The sequence below is a fragment of the Amphibalanus amphitrite genome, unplaced genomic scaffold, assembly GCF_019059575.1.
Source record: "Amphibalanus amphitrite isolate SeventyFive unplaced genomic scaffold, NRLGWU_Aamphi_draft 000021F_arrow, whole genome shotgun sequence".
Taxonomy (NCBI): Eukaryota; Metazoa; Arthropoda; class Thecostraca; order Balanomorpha; family Balanidae; genus Amphibalanus; species Amphibalanus amphitrite.
In genome coordinates, this window is record NW_024881517.1 from 50,850 (window position 1) to 74,986 (window position 24,137).

Genomic DNA, 24,137 nt, shown 5'->3' on the forward strand with positions numbered 1-24,137 from the left:
TCCATTGGACTCCACATTCCAATAAAAACGAATCGAAAATATGGGCAGAAGTCGGATGTTCAACGTACACGTGGTGTAGGAAGTAGGACGTAGCGCCGTGGTTTTGGCCACACCTGCCAGTTTTTGTGCGTGTATGGAAAACTGCGGCGTGCAGCGCCGCCGAAACTTGGTATAGCTTATTATACATCAATTTCGCATCGTGTCTTAAAGTGTTGACCCCATGTCACATAAGGTAAGGTCACCAGGTCAAGTTAAGTAACCATACCTCTAAAAACTTTGGGATTGTCATTCCTAAATTTTATCTACCAGAAGTTTGAAACTCGGGCTTTTGCATGAGGAAATCAGCATGAACAATTCGTATGGGTATCTCGGAATTCTTATATCGGTGACCTAAGGTCAGGTTAATTTTGCGACCTCTCCATTATACTTCAATCGGAGAAAATTGGAATGTTCTTCTTTTGCCAAAAAAAAAAACACCCTTAAACATCGTGACACAGGTAAACATGACACGCTGAAGCTGAAAACTTCACCTGTGACCCCTTTTGTGCCCCTGAGGTCATCTCATCTCAGGACTCAGGTCATGAAACGTCTCCAATAGTTTTTTACCATAACTTTAGATAGAAACATCTTAGGCGCTGAAAATACCATGAATGTGTTCAGCTCAACAATACGAATCGAATGACATGCAACCTTGATCCGTGACCTTGACCTGAGGTCAAATTTTTAAGTTGACCTATTCAGGTCAACTTATAGTTCATTCGACGCGTCTCGACGAGACAAATGCGATGCCGGTAAAATCAGCGTCATACAAGCTTGGATTCAAAAGTTATGATACAAAAACCTTGAAAAAACGTCAAATTTTGATTTGCCTCTGCCTCAAAAATTGTTTTTGCCCTCTGGAGGCTAAACCGTTGACCTTAGGTGAAATCTGAGAACATTACTCAGAACGGCCTTTGAAAGAGCTATTGAGTCTGTTTTTCTGCAGCGCTGTAGCTCTATTGTTTCCCGACTTATAAGCCGATTTGTGAAAAGTTGTCAAAATCGGAAACAAAAGTTCGTGAAAATTTTACCTTTGGTGATCTGCAGGCTGCAGTTACCTCCGCGATGACCTGATCAAAAAATGGCCTAGATTATTCTGAAAATCATTGTAGCCAGCTAACTATTGCTTTTTACCGCGTCTTTCTAGCTTGCTTGATTTCCGAGATAATCTGGTGTGGCCAAAAAGGCCCCCGCCCCCCCCCCCCACGTCATGGCAAAGTTGGCTGAGACTTGAGAGGTCCAACTGGGCTCGGGTTAAAAAGTGACTGAAATAATTTCCTCATTATTTTTTGACGCTCTTTCGAACGCCGCGGGCCGCCTATGGCGCGTCGCTACGTTGCCCAGGACAAGGCCATCTATAGACCCAGGAGCCGAGTTAGAAGAGGGGTGTTCATTGTTCAACTGTTCAACCCCTCCCCGAACAGGGCGTGGAAATCCAGGACCCCAGCGGGGCGCGGGTTAACGGTCCCCAGGGTAAATTAGGATCCAGCATAGCCAAAGTCATGAAATAGCCAATGAAAAAATATCAAACGTCTACTCTACTAGCGGGCCCGGGCCTGTGAGAAATTTGGTTTCCGGCTGCGTTGGACTGCGAAACTTTCGGAGCACTCCGAATTCCTCGGATAGACGGTGCAAGGCTACCTGACAGCTGACTTTTAATGACAAGCAGACGCCAGTGGTGAGCCTGTTCTGTCTCTGTCTTTCCCTACCTCCCTCTCTCTCTCTCTCTCTCTCTCTCTCTCTCTCTCTCTCTCTCTCTCTCTTTCTCTCTTTCCTTCTCTCTCTCTCTCTCCCTCTCTCTCTCTCTCCCTCTCTCTCTCTCTCTCTCTCTCTCTCTCTCTCTCTCTCTCTCTCTCTCTCTCTCTCTCTCTCTCTCTCTCTCTCTCCATGCATACATTATGGCGCGCGCGGCTCGGGACAGCCGACGCCCGGCAGGCTCTGCTCTGAAGGACGCCGTGTCCTAAATATGAGGCTATTATGTAAGCGTGCCAGCGCGGCGACGCCATGAATGCTTTTAGTGCGTTTGTCGTAACCTTGTGGAACAAATAATGATTTGACGTTATCTTTGGAGCGATTTTAGACTTAATTCTACATACTTATAAAAGTACCGCAGCTTGCAATAAATTTTTTTTTCTTTTTTTTTTCAACATTTATTGACAAACCATACAAATATGACACAAGTATATAATAATCGAGGGCTCTCAAGCCCAACAAGGACAGTCTCTGTCATGGCTTCTGACACGAAACAGCCGGTTTCCCGTCTATGCTAACGAGCGCCCCAGGTTGAGACGTTTAAACCCGCAAACACCTGATATGCACCGACACAATAGGGCTTTCAAAACCCCCACAACGTGCGAGTAATATTTGGCAAGCGTAGGTACACGCTGGCAAACAGTGTTGGCAATATACACAAATCGGACGTCACATTTCAACTGCATTTTGACTGGGCGGCGGCCGAGGTATAAAACTATGTATATAGCTCGCTACCACCACGCGACGTGGTGTGGCCCGCCTGGCCAAGCCGCCCCAGTGTCCTTTCATGGACTAAAGAAACGCGGCGGGCCATCAGCCACCGCCCGCGCCGCCCGGCGAAGGGGTATCGCGGGCGGCGCCCCCTATCCACCGGCCGGGCCTGCGAGCCGTCGACTTGTAGGGCCGGCGCCCCGCACGCCCGGCCGGCCGACCGGCCCCAGTCAAAGAGGCCGGTCCCGGGTTGGCCCGGATGGGTCTTGGGAGCGGTGGCTGATTTTTTATTTTTTAAACAAACTAATCAACATAAAAAACGAGGGGCGTCAGCGGCGCCGACGGCGGCGGCCGCCGCAACGAGGGAAACCCCGGCGGCGACGGCGGCGGCCGGACAGCACCAGCGCCCGTTGACCGCTACCCGCCCCCCTCACCGGCGGCGCCGGGGCACGCGGGCGCGCCTCCGCAGCCGACCCGCTCGCAGCATCGTGGCGACACAGGATGGGACTGAATGATGAGGCTGGGAGAAGGATAAGGATGATCGTAATCTCTTTTTGTTCGTGAATTGTCTATGTTCTTAGTTTGATATTGTGATTGAAGAAATGCTGGTGTGTATTTGCCTAGTAGGTACTTGGCAACTTTAATTGTATACTATCTTTGGAGCGATTTTAGACTTAATTCTACATACTTATAAAAGTACCGCAGCTTGCAATAAATTTGGTAGAATTATGAGACGTGGGGATCGGGGAAGGGTGACTTTACTCCTATTCACAGTACTAGCACAGGCGCACGGAGCCCTGCATTCTGCAATGACATGCAGGCAATGAACGTTGGAGTCGAGCCGTGACGCTCGAATCAATGGGCGACCAGCCGGAGATGCGCTCAGGTTTTGCTCTTCACCCTGGAAGGAGATGGACGGTGCAATGGTGGTCCGTCATCGATTACGACCAGTCCGGATCTACATATGCTGGGTGCATCAGCTCAGGCGTCGGGCGTGGCAATGATTAAGCGCCACCTTCCAACGGTAACATCGTCTAATTCAATCATCTCTCAACTTCTGTCAGTTTCGTCCATGTTAACTGACATCCAGTCAGGTGTTCAAAATGCAGTGGACAGTATCAACGGACAGGTGGTATCTGGTAAACCTTTCGCAAGTCGCGATGGAGGCGCGACAGGGGTGACATATCGTGCATATCTTGCGATGGAGACGTAACAGTGACGGGATACCGTGCAGTGTTGCCGATCGGGTCTAGCAAGACCTGGTGGAAATGTGAAGGCAAAAGGTAAAAGGTCGTCCATCTTTACAGCGTTGGTAAAGATATTATAGGTAAAACGGTGTGATAGTGATTAGATATTAGATAGACTTTTTAGCGAGTTCTACGAGCTGTTTTAGGAATATCTATAACTGGAATGAATGACGTGTTATCTACGAAAGCGTAACATGGCTGGTGGTGGTAGTTGATCGGCGAACTAATCTGTTCTCCATTCCCTATGAATTAAGTGTGGAAAACTTCGTGGCCGGCCGTCCTCACATCGCCACTCGGAGCAGCGGGGCCGCCCGGACTCGGAACGCGCGGCCAAGGTTGCGCCGGCCTGACGGCGACGCCGGAGGCATAGACACGGCACGACGGAGCTGCACCTCTGGACCAGTCGACCACAGAAGACAGCGCGAACCAAGGCCAAGAGAACACGGCGGCCGGACGACGGTGCCCGAGGCAGGAGTGTGCCGCCCGGCCCGAGCGGTGGGGCGCGTGACGTCACGAGGCGCGCCCGGGGTGGGAACTGCGTCGGGGCTGGGCTGCTAAGGGCCTGAGGCTACCCGGCCCCTGGTCTGCTCGTCGACGACAAGATGGCGGTGCCGTGTAGCTCCTCCTCCCGACGGAGGGCTGGGGAGAAGGCGAGGTTGGCCGTGACCGAGTCATATAAAAAGCGTGTGTTCGGGAGTTCGGGGCTTCACTTCCTTTCACTTCCTTTCTCTTGGGAGCTCTCGCTCATTCGTGGTGCTGACGCCGCTCGCGGTGGACGACTCGACACTTCTCTCACAATGTAAGTACCTGGGGCCTATCTTCCACCCAGTCGGAGGTCTCTGGACTGAATTCTTGCACTGCCCTAGTCGCGTCCCTGGCTAGCTGGCCGGGGAGCGAGGGGGTTTGAGCCTGACTTCGGATCAAGTCTCGGCTGTGGTCGGAGATATGTCTCAGGCACAGACACGCACATATACACACACTGGCGTGGGTAACAGTACTTTAGGATTTGGCCGCGGTACTGTGACTAGAATTAAGAGCGACAGGTTGGTTTACATGTCACTATAAGTCGCGACTGTGAGACACGGTCCTTGGGACTTGACTCATTCCATTTCGGCTCTTCCGGTTGACTTATTTGGCTACTATATGAGTCAGTTCCATCCCTCTGGCAATATCGAATCGGTGTCATGATTTGGCTTGGTCATTGTTTCGGTTTTCTTGATTGTTTCGGCACTTTGGCTATATTTACTTGAGCAGTGCACGGTTACCGTGACATTGCTCGTTTTCTGGCACTTTTGTTTGAATTGTTCGCTTTTATTTATTTCGGCCTTTTCAATTACAATACATATTTAATATGTATACCTTCTACGTTCTTTCTCGAGGTTGGAAATGATTGTGGAAACGCTGGCAATATGATGATTCGGACACGAACGGGTTTGTGGGACACATGGTTTTTGGTCGATCAGAATACCCCTAGACAACGGCTAAAGGATTGTTGAGTGTTAAGACGATACCCCTAGACAACGATGAGTAGGATTGTGCAGATGACAGATTAGTATACCCCTAGACACACGAGGAATATTAGCAGAAGCTACCACAACAGCCAGTAGGGGGGCCTGAATCCTTCCACACACCCACCCTTGACCCACTCTACATCCTCATCCTTCTCCCAGTCATCCTTATCCTTGTCCCCATCCCAAACACCACTTATAAATTCACACTGGTGGCTCTGGTCCGGAATATGATCTTAATCAGATCGATTAAGAGACCTGGTGAGGCACCTATATGGCTTGTGACCGTTTAATAACCTTGTTTATGGTCGGGTTTCCGCTTCCGAACAATAATCACGTTCCGCCTCGACTCGACCGTCAGTGAAAGTAATTGAGGACGGTATGTGCAAAACGCGCACAAACAGTTTCTGTGGGTCGGTTAATGTTCACAGTACCGCGAGCCTAAGGTTAAGGTTGAAATTGAAAGTTACGGATACGAAATGGACACGGTCATTACACAGAGACAACGGGACTGGGAAGGTGCGCGGAGGGCGTTGACCTCTTCGCACGGCAAGGGTTATAAACACCTGTAGCCATGAGTATTCGGTGCCTTCATTACCAGAAGGTATTCTTCGGTCATGGTGCAAATTTACATGTTGATCGGCTCGATCACGAAGCCTGGATGTGTTCCTGCGTCAGCATGCGGTTAGGAGGTTGTGTGTGCCGGGGGTTGCATCTTGATCTGCTCGATCAAGAGACCTGAGCGATGGTCCGGTGCCGACAGGTTGTTAAAAAGTTGTGTGCGTGCTGAGATTTGCATCTCGATCTGCTTGAGCTAGAGATCTGGAGGTGTTCCGGATTCGTAATGATGTAAGGAAGTTGTGTGGTTGGCTTCTGATTGGGTATTTTCATTACAACGCTATTTCTATTAGGTTCGAGGTTATTCAGCTGGATTTCGCTCCGCCTTCAAATGCTATTGTAACCGGCACGGTCATTTTTCATGACATTGTGGCTTTCATATTGGGGAAATTTTTCGGCTAATTTTGCGGTTGTATGGTCCATGATATCTGGAGAATTAAGCTCGGCCAACGTCGCTTTAATTGGTTCCTTAGGGAATTTCGGGCATAGGATCCGCATTCGATAGTTTCGTGTGACTTTATTCCGACTTACATCTACAGCAGTCAGCAGCTAATATCGCCTGGTGACAGCCCGTTCGTTTTGTTCTCACGATATAGGTAATGGTCGATTAATATTTTGGTTGCGTACCGTAATTGCATCGGATTTCGTCAAACTTAAAACATTTCCTTGCTGGTTTTATTGGTATCTCAGCTTCGATTTTAAGAGTCTATAATTGTACTTCGGTTACGTTTTTTATTGCAACAACATTCATGATTCAATTACAGCACGGGAAGTAACGTTATCTCTTCTCGGTTGGTTTTGTTCCAAGGGCCTATGGTATGACGATGGCCGCGACACAGTAGAGATTTCCTACAAAATTGATAGAATATTTTATTTGCCGTTCAATTATTTCAATAGCAGCTATGCTTCGGAGGTTTTGTTTACGTTTCACAGGCGGCTCTCGCAACTCCACTTTATCGAGGTCTCTGTTGGCGAAAGTGCAGCACGGTCGGTGAAAGCTTTCAGGTGGAAGTAGGACACCGCTGTACGCACACGCACTCGCCCAAGGCTAGCGGTGACGTGGTTACTGCGCGCCTCACGGTCAAGGTCACCACAGGCTGTTACACCGATTACACTGGACAGATTCACCGGAGGACAGCAGGGCAGAGTTTGTGAACACCTGGGCTGTGTCAACACCCGGAGTTGGAAGTTCATGAAATGTGTAACGTATTGCAGTAACATTTTATTTCAAAATAACAGACATTTAAGGTATATATTACAGTAAATGCTATTTTCAAACTAAAGCCTTTTTATCACAATTCAGTTAATGGTTAAATTTGCTGGCTAAATCTTGACTTTCCTTTGATGTGCATGATTGTGGAATTGAGTGTGACCTTACGTGTGTTACGTGCTAATTGATCTGTGACATGTGTGTGTGACGCATGAGAATTGATGTGAATGCTTAGTGCTTACAGCGTGACTAATGACACAATGACTAGACGATCATCCCCCGTATCAAACAAACTTTTGGTCGACGGAGATTTAAGGGATATTAGGTATTTACTTTTGAAACACTTAAGTAGAGTGTGAGGACCAGAAGTAAGCTCAGCTTACCATGACGGAGCAGACGTAATGACGGTTTTGACGGTAATGTCTCACATGATAGGTGCAGGACAATTACAAACGGAAATTGTTACTTGGCAGGCGGACACGGTTATTATGATAATTTTGGCACTGATACCTAACGTAGGCACCGGGGTAAATGTGACGGTGATACGGGACGACTCGGCCGCCACGAGGTGGGGCCACCAGCACGTTAAAAGACTACGGCTGGCATGAGGTCATCTGGCGATCGAGTGCTTGGAGTGTCCGGACGTAGAGTCTTAGATAGGAGGATAAGTCGCCCAACTCTATGTAGTGTATCGAGTACCTAGTGCATCGGGTGTCCGAGGCTCGGCATCGGGCCCCCGGTAATACGAGTGTGAGGCTGCCGCACCCTGCTCGGCTCCAGTCAGAGCCAGTAGTCGAGAGGCTCCGCCCGGCCGCACAGCTCGGCAGTGCCTTAGTGTTTTGCACCGCGAGTTTGTGAGAATACATCGGAATCCGGAGACGGCGGTGAACACTACATCTGGCGACGAGGATGAGATCCTGAATACTACCGACGATGAACGTCGAGGGGGTGTCGCCGCCAACTCCGTTCCTGGCGAGACCAGGAAAACCAGCACTGCCCTGGAGTGACTGGATTTTCAGTTTCCACAACTACCTGACTGCCCTGGGAGGTGAGGCCTACAGCACGGAGAGGAAGACGGCTCTCCTTCTGCACTGTGTCGGCGCCGAGGCGCAACGGGTGTACCGTACCCTACCGGTCCAGCCGAGGAGAGAAGACGAAGACGAGTTCCATGCGGCTGAGCGGCAGCTCGCCGAGTTTTATGAACCTCAGGTCAACGTGATCGCGGAGCGGTTCTTCTTCCGGCAGCGACGGCAAGAGTCGCACGAGCCGACGGCCGACTACGTGGCGGCGCTGCGCCGCCTGGCAGTAAACTGCTCGTTTGGACAAATGACAGACGCAATGATACGTGACCAAGTCGTGGAAGCAACAGTGCATCCGATTCTCCGCGAGCGTTTTCTGCAGGATAAGGGCCTGACCCTGGACCGCGTTCTGGAGATCGCCGAGGCATTCGAGCGATCCCGACGCGAGGCGACCGCCATGGCCGGGCCGGCGCGGCCCGCCGCCGACGGAGCGCAGTCACTGCATCAGATATCTGACGCTCGTCAGCGCCGCGGGCGCCGGCCCTGGCGACCTGCCCGGCGGCAAGACGACCGCCGCCCCGCCCCTGCCCAGTTGCAAGCCGACCGTCGCCCCGGACCTGCCCAGCTGCAACCGGACACGTGCCCCAGCTGCGGTCGGCGCCAGCACAATGAGCGCGGTCGGTGTCCCGCTACCGGGGCCACGTGCAGGCAGTGTGGGCGGACGGGTCACTTTGCCGTGGTCTGCTGGTCTGGTGAACGGAACGACGACAGAAGGTGTCACGAGCTGACTGTTCTCTGCTGCGCCGTACCAAATACTGATAAGATGATGTGCGAAGTACAGATGGAGGTACCAGGTATCACGCAGACCGTGAATCTGCAAGTTGACACGGGTGCCACGGTGTCCGCTTTAGGACTCGGCATCGCCAGACGTCTCTTCAAAGGCAGTCATCTCAATAGAACGTCTGCTCGTCTGTTCGGTTTTGGTCGACACCAGCTTCAAGTGCTTGGCACGCTGCCAGCGCTGGTGACCTACCGTGGACGGCGAGCCAACACAGAGTTCTTCATCATAGATTCCGACGGTGAAGAAGCCGTCATGGGACTGGACCTGCTGAAGCAGTTGGACGTAAACCTGCACCCCGCGAGTGGGGCAATCGATCAGCTGGCGGTCACTGGGAGCGCAGAAGTCCCGGAACCGCCACCGTCTCAGCCCGACCCTGGCGAGATATGCTCACTGACAATGGTCCGTGGCCACCCCGAAGAAGCGGACCTGCATGAAGACAGCTCCGCTGAAGAAGAGGTGATCGCTCTTCTGACAGATGAAGAGAGCGTGCTGACCGAGCAAGACGTCCGCACCGCATCAGCTGCTGATCCTGAGCTGCAGCAGCTGCGACATCAGATCAAGCGCGGCTGGCCGAGCAGCGCCAAGGCCTCCCCGGCTGAAGTCCAGCCGTACTTCAAGATGAGACACGAGTTGTGGGTGCGCAACGACGACGTCATCCTGAGAGGAGCCCAACAAGTTGTTGTGCCCGTTCAGCTCCGCCGCAGATACCTGGAGCTGGCGCACAGCGCGCACGACGGAATCGTCCGCATGAAACAGGCGCTGCGGAATCTGGCGTGGTGGCCCGGCATCAACCGTGAGGTGGAGGAGCTGTGCCGAAGTTGCGAGCGCTGCCAGCACAGCGACGCAGTCCTCTCCCAGCGCGCACGCCCTGCGCCCATGCAGCCAGACGACCTGCCGGACCGCGCCTGGTCGAAACTGGGAATGGATATCGTTGGTCCAATCAACGGAGCACCAGCGACTGCCCGTTACGCCATCACTCTGATTGACTACAGAAGCAAATGGGCGGAAGTCTGCCTGACGTCCTCGACTGAGACTGAAGACGTCATCAAGTTCTTGTCAACTGTGTGGGCCAAAGAGGGCTATCCTGACGAGATCGTGACGGACAATGGGCCCCAGTTCACGAGCAGGGAGTTCACTGCGTATCTGGCCGCCCGAGGGGTGAAGCACACCAAATCGTCCGTCTACTGGCCTAGAGGCAACTCCGCCGTAGAGCGCTTCAACAAAACGTTCAAGTCGTGGATCACAGACTGTCCACCAGCAGCGTTCATTGACGAGGTACGCAAGAGCCTGGCGGTGTATCGAGCCACCCCACACACGACAACTGGGAAGTCACCGTCAGAGCTCCTGCATGGACGACAGATGAGGCTGAACCTGCCTGTCATTCAGCCGTCAACACCAGGAGCCGACAGTGTGGCGTCTCGAGTTCGACGCGGACAGCAGTCCAACAAGAGGTCCTACGACCGCCGCCGTGGCGTGACGACGCCGCGCATCACTGAGGGCGACTACGTCTGCGTGAGACGGCAGGGACACCGCTCGAAGACGTCCTGTCGGTTCACGTCTCCGGTGCGAGTCACTGGGCGCGTCGGTCCCGCAACGTACCGTCTGGCTGACGGCCGGACCTGGAACGCCGCCCATCTGGCCCGTCTCCCATACGCGCCGGCGTCTCCCTCAGCATCTCCCCCCGCTGGGCCCGGCGAGACCACGTCGACCGCCACGACTTCCGAGGCCGACGCCGCTGGCCCGCTGACCTCGCTCGCCGCTGCTTCTCGCCCGTCGACCGAGACAGCTTGCGAGCCGTCGCCGGACGCCGCCGATGTGAGCGTGCAGCGTCCCAGGCGAAGCGACCGTACCTGTAGACGACCGGACTACTACGTGTCGCAGTGATGCTGTTCCTTTTTTTGCGAGAGGGGAGAATGTGTAGTGTATCGAGTACCTAGTGCATCGGGTGTCCGAGGCTCGGCATCGGGCCCCCGGTAATACGAGTGTGAGGCTGCCGCACCCTGCTCGGCTCCAGTCAGAGCCAGTAGTCGAGAGGCTCCGCCCGGCCGCACAGCACGGCAGTGCCTTAGTGTTTTGCACCGCGAGTTTGTGAGAATACATCGGAATCCGGAGACGGCGGTGAACACTACACTCTACGGGCCGGGAATAGCGTATAGGGGCAACTCCCCCTGGGCAATACGCGCTGCTCGGCTGCGCCTGATCAGCGAGCCCAGCAGTTTTGGACACTGCCAGTGACGAGGCGCCAGAGGGGTACAGATCGAATAATGGGTGACGTCTGCGTGACCCCACGACAGTCATTGGAAGAGAGGATATCAGTTGCCCTCGTTTCCGTTTTCCTGGTTCTAGCGATATCGAAACCCGAGTGCGTGAAGGCGTCTGCCCGCGGGGTATGACGGAATTGGCGTGGATTGCCCACCCACGGCCCCTTCAGCGACGGGAGGAGACGAGAACTATTATAACATGGGTGAAACTTTGACATCACCATTGGGGTCCCAAACGTCCAAGGGGGCCTCCATTTAGTGGGGGCCTCCAAGCAATTAGGGGCCTCCAATTGCGAAAGCGGTAATTTACGAACCACGCCAGGGCCTCCTCTGAGAAATTTTCACTGGGGGGCCAGAGGCTCAGAAGCCAAACCTAGGGTACCCCCAAATCCAGTTTTCTCATCGGATTTAGGTCACTTATTTTTTGTCACAGCTCGGATGCCATGATCTATTTTTTTTTTTTAATATTAATAAAGAAATCGTAGGTCACCTGACCCTACTGTTGGATCCAGGCCAGCAGGGTGACATTGCATGTAAATAATCCCCGTGGCGTCCGAAATCGACGAAAATTTCTGCCTTTTTCAATTTCGACAATAAAACAAAATGTCTTTATTATAGAAAAATAATAATTTAACGGCACAGCATTGCGAAAGGAATCTAGTCGACCCCAGAAAGTGTGAGGGTTAACCCTCGCCCGCACCTGGGGGGAGGGTTGTCACCCCCAAGTTAGTTTTTCTGTTCTACACTGAACATTTTTAAAGGTAGAAACCTGTTTTTTTTTTGTATAGCTGCTTTCTATCTTTTCTCAGCGTCCATTGAAAATTTCAAGTTTCTGTGGCTTTTGGGTTTGGAGATATGACCTTGTCCTTCAGGTCATGTCATGCCCTAAATAACGAATACCCAATATCTTGCGTTGGCTATGGGCCTCATGGGAGCTTTTGACACCCTGATTTCGTTTTTTTTTTTGCCAGTCTTACCTCCCACCTATCATTGAACATGTTGTTTTGCGATGTACAGATGTCAGGGTCAGGGTCAAGGTCAACCTATGTCATCTAAAATTATTGCGTTTTAGGCAAGCTGAATTTACTTTTCGTGAAGTTTCTTTGACTGCATGTTTAGTAAAAGCTTCTCAGTTCATGATCTCATGTAATAGGGACACACAAACCAATCTGTGCACACATCAGTACATACACAGACATACACAGACATACAAACACATATCATTGACCTTGACCGAACTTGACATGAAATGACCACAGCCAGCAAATTAGTCGGATAGTGTGACAAAGAGCTGTTCTAGCTGGCTTGGCACTAATACGGCAGCGTCATCGGTATATGATGGGTTGGCCCGCTGCTTGTGTAGGTATTTTATTCAACATCACCACAATTTTTTCTTACAATATTTTAAGCTTCGCGGTCAAGAGCAACAGATTCTTTGGGAAGAGACGAATCCAATGATACCAAATTTTATCTCATCAGGTCAGTCATTGACCTTCCAGGTCAGGTCAAAATGTTGCTAAAGAATGTTGCTGTTTAGGGTCACCGTTGCCCGTTGGAATATCACGTGTGCTGCTCATCATATACCGATGACGCTGCCGTATTGTGGTGCCAAGCCAGCTAGAACCTCTTTGTCACACTATCCGACTAGGTTTTTGCTGGCTTTGGTCATTTCTGTTAGGTCAAGGTTAGGTCAAGGTCAATGATATGTGTGTGATGTGTGTGTGATGTGTGAGCCATGGTTCAGCGGGCTTTGGCCCGTATAGTGTTATTTACGGGTTAGCGGGCCGTGATCCGTCTCGCGCGTCGGCTCCTACCCGTAGCGCAGCCGCCGCCCGCCAGGTGTGGAAGTGGGCGGGGCCTGGCCGGCAGTGGGAGTCGTGGGACGGCCGGGAGTGGATGTGCCGCAGTTGTGGTCGAGCGTTGATATATATACAATCAGTTACAAGCTATTTCGGCAATATGGCCAGTTTTGACGTTAAATTAATCCCAGAGTTCGATGGGTCAGACGGAGCGTGCGTTCTCGAGTGGATAGAGAAGATCGAGATGGTGTGCACGCTCTCCCAGCGCGCAGGAGAAACGGAGACGAGACAAGAGGTCGTCATTCCACTGAGACTGAGGGGAGGCGCGCTGTCTGTGTATCGCCAACTGCCAGAGGAAGACAGGAAGGACCCACAAAAGATCAAGAGCGCTCTTAAAAGGGCTTTCGCGCTTGACAAATTTACGGCCTACGAGCGATTCATGGACAGGAGGCTCCGTGGCGGAGAATCAGTGGACGTTTACGTGGCTGAACTTCAGCAGCTCGCGGCCCTTTTTGGGGGAATGAGCGAGGAAGGCTTGTCCTGCGCCTTTGTGGCTGGCCTCCCGATCGCCGTGAAACAGGTCCTGAAAGCTGGAGCCAGGGTCGACTCGCTGTCTCTCGGCGAGCTCGCAGACCGGGCTCGTGCAGTGCTCCGTGAAGAATCTGAGGCGGCGGCCATGTTGGCCGGCACACGTCGGATGCAGGTGGCGCCGCCCGGCGGCCGCGGCGCCAGGCGGCGGGGGCCGTGCTTCTCCTGCGGTGAAATCGGCCACGTCGCACGGGATTGCCCCCGATCCGAACACCTCGGGAAGAGTCAGCAACAGCCAGCACCGGGACGCGGCGGTCGGCCGGCCCCTGCACGCGAGGGTGGACTCCCCGCCCTGCAATGCTACGGCTGTGGAGTGTGGGGGCACATCGCTGCCCGTTGCCCAAACGGCGAGCGAGGGGAGGCGCCTGCGCCGGCCTCCTCTCGGGACTGAGCTACCTCACCGGCGCGCTTCCAACCAGGGAGCTGGAGATCGGAGGATCGCAGTGTCGACGTGTGGCACTGATCGACTCTGGGTGCACTCGGACCCTAGTGCACGAGTCGGTGTGCCACCAGTGGCGGAGGAGCGCGGCAGAGGTGATCACAGTGAACGGCCAGCGGCTGCAGTGCGAGGGCGCCGCTGAAGTTCGGCTCGCGGTGCCGGGCTGCCGCGCAGTGGAGGTGAGCGCCCTTGTTATAAGGGAAAGGCCCCTCGGGTTTGCGGTGATCGTGGGAATGGACGCTATCCGGTCGCTGGGGGGAGTGACCGTGCGCTCGCCCTCTGACGTGCAGTTCGGATGCGAGTTATTCGGCTCGAGCGTGAGTGATGTGCAGTTCGGACGTCGGTCGGTGGCGTGTGCTGCCACAGGCGAGGAGACGGGATTGAGAATCGAGAAGGAAGACTTTGTGGTGACGTTCGACCCGACCCGGCGGCGGTGGGTGATGTCGTGGAAGTGGGCTGGCGGCAGAGCGCCGGGTGAGCTGGGCGGCGCGGTGGACGAGTATCCGGTGCCGGAGGAGGCACGCGCCGAGTACGAAGCTGAGCTGGAGAACTGGATCAGAGACGGCTGGCTAAGTGAATATGACGAGGAAGAGCTGGGTCCGGCCATGGGCTCGATACCGCTGATGGCGGTCATGCAGTGGACAAAAGTGAGGCCTGTGATGGACTTTCGATCTCTGAACAAGCACGTGCCAGCCTTCACTGGTGACGCGGATGTTTGTGCAGAGCGGCTACGCCGGTGGCGCCAGATGGGAGCGTCCGTGGCGCTCCTGGACCTGAAAAAGGCTTTCCTTCAAGTTCACGTCGAGAAGGCCCTTTGGCCATACCAGACTGTCTGGTTCAGGGGCAGGAGATACGCGCTGACCAGGATGGGGTTCGGCATCAGCGTCGCCTCGTCGGTGATGCAGGCGGTGCTGGACCTGACCGTGGCTCAGGACCCGCGGGTTGCGGCGGCCGTCTCCACCTATGTGGACGACATCCTGGTAAACGAGGACAAACTGCCTGCCACCCAGGTCGCCGAACACCTCCAAATCTACGGGCTGGAGAGCAAAGCTCCACAGCGAGCGAGCGACGGCACCCGCATCCTCGGGCTGAGAGTCTGGGGAGAGCCCGATGGAGACTTGCGGTGGGGCCGAGACAACGATGTCAAGAACGTGCCGAAGCCGCTGACGAAGCGCAAGGTGTTTTCCATCTGCGGGCAGCTGACAAGCCATTACCCGGTGTGTGGCTGGCTCCGCCCGGCCGCGTCGTTCGTCAAACGACTGGCGAATGAAACGGCGAGCCGCTGGGATGACCCCATTGAAGGGGGTCTCGTGCCGCAGCTGGTTGAGGAGCTGGTGGCCAGCGTGAACGCCGCCGACCCAGCCAGGGGGCGCTGGAACGTGAGCGGCGACACAATGACAATATACACCGACGCGAGCTCACTGGCACTCGGTGTGACTGTCGAGGTGGACGGTGAGACGGTGGAAGACGCCAGCTGGCTGCGCCGGGCAGACGACGCGGCTCACATTAATCTCGCCGAACTGGACGCGGTTCTAAAGGGCGTGAACTTGGCCCTTCAGTGGCGAGTCACTGATATGGACATTGTCACAGACTCGCGCACAGTGTGGCAGTGGGTGTCAGACGCGCTCAGTGGCAGGGCGCGTCTCAGGTCCAAGGCGGCGTCAGAAATGCTCATCAGAAGACGGCTATCAACTCTCAAAGCCTTGAAGGATGAGTACGGCCTGAGCATTCGCATCAGGTGTGCGCCCTCAGCAGCCAACAAAGCCGACGCACTGACCCGGGTGCCTGGGAAGTGGCTGCGCGAGCGAGACGCTGCAGGGTCGCTCCCCGATGTGACCGCGGCGCGCAGTATCGCAGCCGCCGTGTCGGCGGACCCGGCCACCGGCGGCCGGCGACAGCTGGCCGGCAGCGCGGCAGACAGAAATCTCCCCGGCTCTGCCAGCGCCGGCCCGGCGGCGGACAGGTCGGCTGAGCCGCCGGCCGCGCCCGGCGAGACCGGAGCGGCGAGCAGCGAGACGCCGGCGGCCGCCACCGCTGGCTCGGCCGCGGCGAGTCAATCTACAGGCGAGAACGGCGACTCGACACGGAGAAAGATCAGTGAGATTCACCACACGGCCGGACACCCGGGCGTCCGGAGGACATTTTATTTTGCGAGACGAGTGCTGCCGGGAGTCGCAAAGAGTCTGGTTAGGAGTGTAGTGTCTGACTGTGAACTCTGCCGTTCTATTGACCCTGCGGCTGTGAAGTGGCGGAAAGGGGACCTGAGTGTGGAACGGGTGTGGGACAGAGTGGCGATGGACGTGACCCATGTGCGGGGCAGGGCATATCTGACCTTGATAGACTGCGGCCCGAGCCGGTTCTCCATATGGCGCCCGTTGAGGCTGCAGACGAGCTCTGCAGTGGTCGAGCAGCTGACCTCAGTATTTTTGGAAAGAGGGGCGCCGAGAGAGCTGCTGGCCGACAATGACCCCGCGTTCCGCAGCCGAAGGTTTCATGCCTTTGTGACAAACTGGGCGGTACAGCTCCGCTTCCGCTGTGCGCATGTGGCGTCAGGAAACGGCGTGATCGAGAGATGCCATCGTAGCATTAAAGTGATCGCTGCTCGGAAAAACTGTACTGTAGCTGAGGCAGTATACAGATACAATGTTACCCCGCTGAATGACCAGACAGCCGACTCTGCACCGGCAAATTTGCTGTACCGATATGAGCTGCGCGTACAAGGTCTCGAAGACCAGGCGACGCCGGTGCCCCGTGTGTGTGAAACGTCTGACGGGGAGGGACGTGGCCGCTCGCTGTATCGCCCCGGGGACAGTGTGTGGGTCCGACCGCCTCGTGCTCGCTGTGACACGAGGTACGGGAGAGGAGAGGTGACTCGTGTCATCTCCGACCAGTGTGTCGAAGTGGATGGGGTGCCGAGACACGTCCGAGAACTACGCCGCCGTTCACGCTCAGAGTGCGGCACGGGTGACGCGGAGAGTGACGAGAGTGATGGTGAGCCGTTAATGCTGATTTGGCCCCGAACTGCAGGAGGGGACGAGCGTGATGGGCGCGGTGAGAGGGACGAGCGTGACATGCCAGGTGCCGATGGGGATAATGTACATAGCGATGGCGAGGGAGACGTGTTCGAGCCGCCGCGCCCGAGAATGTCTGGACGGATCCGTAGGCCGAATCTCCGCTACTCTGAGTGCTGCTGACATGTATGACTTGAAAGTCAGGGGGGAGTGTGTGATGTGTGTGTGATGTGTGAGCCATGGTTCAGCGGGCTTTGGCCCGTATAGTGTTATTTACGGGTTAGCGGGCCGTGATCCGTCTCGCGCGTCGGCTCCTACCCGTAGCGCAGCCGCCGCCCGCCAGGTGTGGAAGTGGGCGGGGCCTGGCCGGCAGTGGGAGTCGTGGGACGGCCGGGAGTGGATGTGCCGCAGTTGTGGTCGAGCGTTGATATATATACAATCAGTTACAATATGTGTTTGTATGTCTGTGCGTGTCTGTGTGTATACTGATGTGTGCACCGATTGTGAATGTGTCCATATTACATGAGATCATGAACTGAGAAGCTTTTACCAAAAATACATTCAGCTTGCCTAAAACGCAATATTTTTAGACGACCTAGGTTGACCTTGACCCTGACCCTGGCATCTCTACATCATCGAACATCATGTTCCATGATAGGTGGGAGGTAAGACTGGCAAAAAAGGCCGAAATTAAAGTGTCAAAAGCTCACAAGACCCATAGCCAACGCAAGATATTGGGTATTTGTCATTTGGGCTATGACATCACCTGAAGAATAAGGTCATATCAATATCTCCGAAACCAAAAACCACAGAAACTTGAAATTTTTAGTGGACGCTAAGAAAGGATAGAGAAGCAGCTGTACGAAACATCCGGCTTCTAGCAATCAAAATGTTGAGTGCAGAGCAGAAAAAACTACCTGGAAGGGGGGGGGGGGTGGCAACCACTGCCCCCCCCCCCCATGTGCGGGCGAGGATTAAGTAATTTGAATATCAGGAAAATAATTTATTCAAACAGGTACTCCAACAGAGTCCCGCTTTTTTATAGGTGACTTCCGATTTGTGTAGCATCTAAGTTGCCCAGGGGGCCTCTTATTTGTAGGTACAGTACAGAGAGCCTCCTACTTCGACTACCTGCATAGAGAGCCTCCTTTTTGTACATACAGCTAAGCTTCTACAGGTCGAGCGCCGGTCTCCTATTTGTACGTACAGAGAACCTCCTACTGTTACAGAGGGCCTCCTATTTGTCTAGGGGGCCTCCTATTGGTTAATGGCGCCTCCTATTTGTCCAAGCGGCCTCCTATTCGTCTAGGGGGCCTCCTATTTGTCCAGGAGGCCTCCTGTTTCTCCAGAAGGTCCCCTATTTATCCAGGGGGCTTCTATTTTCCAGGGGCTTCCTCTTTATCCAGGGGGCCTCCTACGTGTTCAGGGCCTCCTATTTGTCCAGGGGCCTCTTATTTATCCAGGGTTTTTTATTTGACCAGGGGTCTCATATTTGTGCAGGGGCCTCCTATTTGTCCAGGGGTCTCCTACTTGTCCAGGGGCCTCCTTTTTGAAGGGCCTCCTTTTTGTTTAGGGAGCCTTCTATTTGTCCAGGGGGCCTCCTATTCGTACAGAGGGCCTCTAGCTCCTACTTGTCCATGGGGCCTCCTTTTTGTTCAAGAGGTCCCCTATTTGTACAGGGGGCCTCCTATTTGTCCAGGGGGCCTCCTATTTGTTCAAGGGGCCTGCTATTTTTCTAGGGGGCCTCCTATTTGTCCAAGAGGCCTCTTATTTGTCCAGCGGGCCTCCTATTTGTCCTATTTGTCCAGCGGGCCTCCTACTTGTTCAGGGGGCCTCCTATTTGCCCAGGGGGCCTCCTTTTGGTTAAAGAAGCCTCTTATTCTCCAAGCGGCCTCCTATTATCCAGAGGGCTCCTATTTTTAGGGGGCCTCCTCTTTATCCAGGGGGCCTCCTTCTTGTTCAGGGGGCCTCCTATTTATCCAGGGGCCTTCTATTCGTCCATGGGGCCTCCTATTTGTCCAGGGGGCCTCCTAATTTTCCAGAGGGCCTCCTTTTGTAAAAGGTTTGTCCAGGGCTCCTTTTGTGAAAGGGGCCTCCTGTTTTTCTAGGTCTAGGGCCTCCTATTTGTCCAGGGGCCTCCTATTTTTGCAGGGGCCTCCTATTTGTACAGAGGGCCTCTTACTTGTCCAGGGGGCCTCCTATTTGTTCAGGGGGCTTTTTATTTGTACAGAGGGCTTCTTATTTGTACAGAGGGCCTCCTATTTGTCCATGGGGCCTCCTATTTGTCTAGGGGCCTCTTATTTGTCTAGGGCCTCCTATTTGTCCAGGAGGCCTCCTGCTTGTCCAGAGAGCCTCCTATTTCTCCAGGGGGCCTCCTGTTTTCCGGGGGGCCTCCTACTTGTTCAGGGGGCCTCCTACTTGTTCAGGGGGCCTCCTACTTGTTCAGGGGGCCTCCTATTTGTCCAGGGGGCCTCCCATCTGTCCAACAGGACCTCCTATTTATCCAAGGGGCCTCCTATTTATACAGAGAACCTTCTATATGAATATCGGACCTCCATTTGTAAAGTAGCTGGTGCGTCTCGGGGGGCCTCCACTATTGGGGTCCCAAAATGACAATTGGGGTCCCAAATGTTCGCATTGGGGTCCCACATGGGACCTCGAAAGTATACAAAGTTACACCCATGTATTATAATCCGTGCCCGAAGCCGACCATTCGGAAGGTTTCGCTCGCGGCGGCGACGCCAATGGCAAATTTCGACTCAGAGACGATTCTCTTGTCGAGGACAGGCTCGTGGCCATCTGCTTGACAGTGGTGTCAAGAGGTCATGAAAACCCTTGGGAGAGGGTGGAGGTGTGCGATCGAATTGGTCTGTGGGAGACGATTCGAAGTCTGAGGTATCTTCCTGCGGGTAAGAGGATGGGGAAGATAATGCAAAAAGCTAGAGACGACAGCGAGTCCGCGGACAGCTTGTCTGGGAAGAATCCCCCTCTACGCTTGCGTCAGTTCATGCAGCGGTCACGCTGGAGGTCCACAGGGACCGGTGACCACCAGGTCGCTTAAGTCCTATAGGGATATATAGGGCGAGGAGAGAGTGAGAAAGAACGTGCACAGTTCGGTGCATTTTGGGCGAGGGTGCATCTTTTGTGTGCATCTTTGACGATCTGGCTACTGAGCTGGATTATATTTTCAACTGGTTTGGCGTAACTTGCTAGGTGTTCGGAACCAGGTGAAATACCTTTTGAACATTTTTTTTTACAGAATTCGAAACAAAAAATGTTAGGAACGATCAAGTGCGTTGCGATCCAGTGGGCACGACATTGAATAGTCATGAGGACAGACCAATGTCGTTAGCAATAACCGGACGGTTTTGGGCTTTAGTACGGTGAAATATACGGTGAAATATTTTGAGGTCTCGAGAGGTTTTTTAATGTCCAAATTTTCCTAGTACACGTCTTGTTGTGGATGAACACTTTATAATTATCGATGGACTGGCAACCCAATTTACCCAGTGACCGCTACTGAATGTCATAACCGCTGGTCTGTTGGCATGGGCGTTTGCAGAGATAGTCGGACCAAAGGTCGGCGAGATCAACTCAACCAGCGACTGCTATCCCATAAAGTCTCTCTCTCTCTCTCTCTCTCTCTCTCTCTCTCTCTCTCTCTCTCTCTCTCTCTCTCTCTCTCTCTCTCTCTCTCTCTCTCTCTCTCCATGCATACATTATGGCGCGCGCGGCTCGGGACAGCCGACGCCCGGCAGGCTCTGCTCTGAAGGACGCCGTGTCCTAAATATGAGGCTATTATGTAAGCGTGCCAGCGCGGCGACGCCATGAATGCTTTTAGTGCGTTTGTCGTAACCTTGTGGAACAAATAATGATTTGACGTTATCTTTGGAGCGATTTTAGACTTAATTCTACATACTTATAAAAGTACCGCAGCTTGCAATAAATTTGGTAGAATTATGAGACGTGGGGATCGGGGAAGGGTGACTTTACTCCTATTCACAGTACTAGCACAGGCGCACGGAGCCCTGCATTCTGCAATGACATGCAGGCAATGAACGTTGGAGTCGAGCCGTGACGCTCGAATCAATGGGCGACCAGCCGGAGATGCGCTCAGGTTTTGCTCTTCACCCTGGAAGGAGATGGACGGTGCAATGGTGGTCCGTCATCGATTACGACCAGTCCGGATCTACATATGCTGGGTGCATCAGCTCAGGCGTCGGGTGTGGCAATGATTAAGCGCCACCTTCCAACGGTAACATCGTCTAATTCAATCATCTCTCAACTTCTGTCAGTTTCGTCCATGTTAACTGACATCCAGTCAGGTGTTCAAAATGCAGTGGACAGTATCAACGGACAGGTGGTATCTGGTAAACCTTTCGCAAGTCGCGATGGAGGCGCGACAGGGGTGACATATCGTGCATATCTTGCGATGGAGACGTAACAGTGACGGGATACCGTGCAGTGTTGCCGATCGGGTCTAGCAAGACCTGGTGGAAATGTGAAGGCAAAAGGTAAAAGGTCGTCCATCTTTACAGCGTTGGTAAAGATATTATAGGTAAAACGGTGTGATAGTGATTAGATATTAGATAGACTTTTTAGCGAGTTCTACGAGCTGTTTTAGGAATATCTATAACTGGAATGAATGACGTGTTATCTACGAAAGCGTAACATGACTGGTGGTGGTAGTTGATCGGCGAACTAATCTGTTCTCCATTCCCTATGAATTAAGTGTGGAAAACTTCGTGGCCGGCCGTCCTCACATCGCCACTCGGAGCAGCGGGGCCGCCCGGACTCGGAACGCGCGGCCAAGGTTGCGCCGGCCTGACGGCGACGCCGGAGGCATAGACACGGCACGACGGAGCTGCACCTCTGGACCAGTCGACCACAGAAGACAGCGCGAACCAAGGCCAAGAGAACACGGCGGCCGGACGACGGTGCCCGAGGCAGGAGTGTGCCGCCCGGCCCGAGCGGTGGGGCGCGTGACGTCACGAGGCGCGCCCGGGGTGGGAACTGCGTCGGGGCTGGGCTGCTAAGGGCCTGAGGCTACCCGGCCCCTGGTCTGCTCGTCGACGACAAGATGGCGGTGCCGTGTAGCTCCTCCTCCCGACGGAGGGCTGGGGAGAAGGCGAGGTTGGCCGTGACCGAGTCATATAAAAAGCGTGTGTTCGGGAGTTCGGGGCTTCACTTCCTTTCACTTCCTTTCTCTTGGGAGCTCTCGCTCATTGGTGGTGCTGACGCCGCTCGCGGTGGACGACTCGACACTCCTCTCACAATGTAAGTACCTGGGGCCTATCTTCCACCCAGTCGGAGGTCTCTGGACTGAATTCTTGCACTGCCCTAGTCGCGTCCCTGGCTAGCTGGCCGGGGAGCGAGGGGGTTTGAGCCTGACTTCGGATCAAGTCTCGGCTGTGGTCGGAGATATGTCTCAGGCACAGACACGCACATATACACACACCATGGCGTGGGTAACAGTACTTTAGGATTTGGCCGCGGTACTGTGACTAGAATTAAGAGCGACAGGTTGGTTTACATGTCACTATGAGTCGCGACTGTGAGACACGGTCCTTGGGACTTGACTCATTCCATTTCGGCTCTTCCGGTTGACTTATTTGGCTACTATATGAGTCAGTTCCATCCCTCTGGCAATATCGAATCGGTGTCATGATTTGGCTTGGTCATTGTTTCGGTTTTCTTGATTGTTTCGGCACTTTGGCTATATTTAGGTACTTGAGCAGTGCACGGTTACCGTGACATTGCTCGTTTTCTGGCACTTTTGTTTGAATTGTTCGCTTTTATTTATTTCGGCCTTTTCAATTACAATACATATTTAATATGTATACCTTCTACGTTCTTTCTCGAGGTTGGAAATGATTGTGGAAACGCTGGCAATATGATGATTCGGACACGAACGGGTTTGTGGGACACATGGTTTTTGGTCGATCAGAATACCCCTAGACAACGGCTAAAGGATTGTTGAGTGTTAAGACGATACCCCTAGACAACGATGAGTAGGATTGTGCAGATGACAGATTAGTATACCCCTAGACACACGAGGAATATTAGCAGAAGCTACCACAACAGCCAGTAGGCGGGCCTGAATCCTTCTACACACCCATCCTTGACCCACTCTACATCCTCATCCTTCTCCCAGTCATCCTTATCCTTGTCCCCATCCCAAACACCACTTATAAATTCACACCGCTCTCGTCTCTCGTCTCTGTGCGCCAGGCCGCCGACTGGCTGACGGCTGACATGCTGGACGAACAGCACAAGGGCAGTCGCGAGTTCTCCGGACACATCACCAAGCTGGCCAGGATGGTCGCCTCGCAGCCGAATCTGGGCGAGTACCTCTTCGACAAGGAGCTGTAGGCGCGCTGCATGCAGTGGGCGCCGGTCCGGGTTCGACCGCCAGCGGCGGGGGCCGGCCGCGCACGGCTGAAGGACGAAATGGCGGGGCGTTGGAGAGTGTCTTTATGCGACGATACTGACGCAATGTGAAATATACCGTCTGTGGTACCGAGTGATCTGTGTTTTAGTTTTGGACTGAGGCTGGTTGGGTGTTTGTGACACTATGTATGGGCAAGGGTTGTTATCAGTCAAAATGATTATGCTGACCCGGCTGATTATCTATTCTGGATGAACCTGGGTCGTTCATCCATTGGACTCCACATTCCAATAAAAACGAATCGAAAATATGGGCAGAAGTCGGATGTTCAACGTACACGTGGTGTAGGAAGTAGGACGTAGCGCCGTGGTTTTGGCCACACCTGCCAGTTTTTGTGCGTGCAGTATGGAAAACTGCGGCGTGCAGCGCCGCCGAAACTTGGTATAGCTTATTATACATCAATTTCGCATCGTGTCTTAAAGTGTTGACCCCATGTCACATAAGGTAAGGTCACCAGGTCAAGTTAAGTAACCATACCTCTAAAAACTTTGTGATTGTCATTCCTAAATTTTATCTACCAGAAGTTTGAAACTCGGGCTTTTGCATGAGGAAATCAGCATGAACAATTCGTATGGGTATCTCGGAATTCTTATATCGGTGACCTAAGGTCAGGTTAATTTTGCGACCTCTCCATTATACTTCAATC

General features: G+C 53.6%; 1 protein-coding gene across 1 annotated transcript; it reads left to right on the forward strand.

Moving 5' to 3' along the window:
- The first annotated feature begins 9,563 nt into the window (after positions 1-9,563).
- Positions 9,564-23,415, forward strand: LOC122391195. The gene is made up of 3 exons (XM_043384874.1): positions 9,564-9,754; positions 14,013-15,945; positions 23,275-23,415. The coding sequence occupies exons 1-3, from the start codon at positions 9,564-9,566 to the stop codon at positions 23,413-23,415; spliced, it is 2,265 nt and encodes a 754-aa protein (XP_043240809.1).
- Positions 23,416-24,137: the final 722 nt, after the last annotated feature.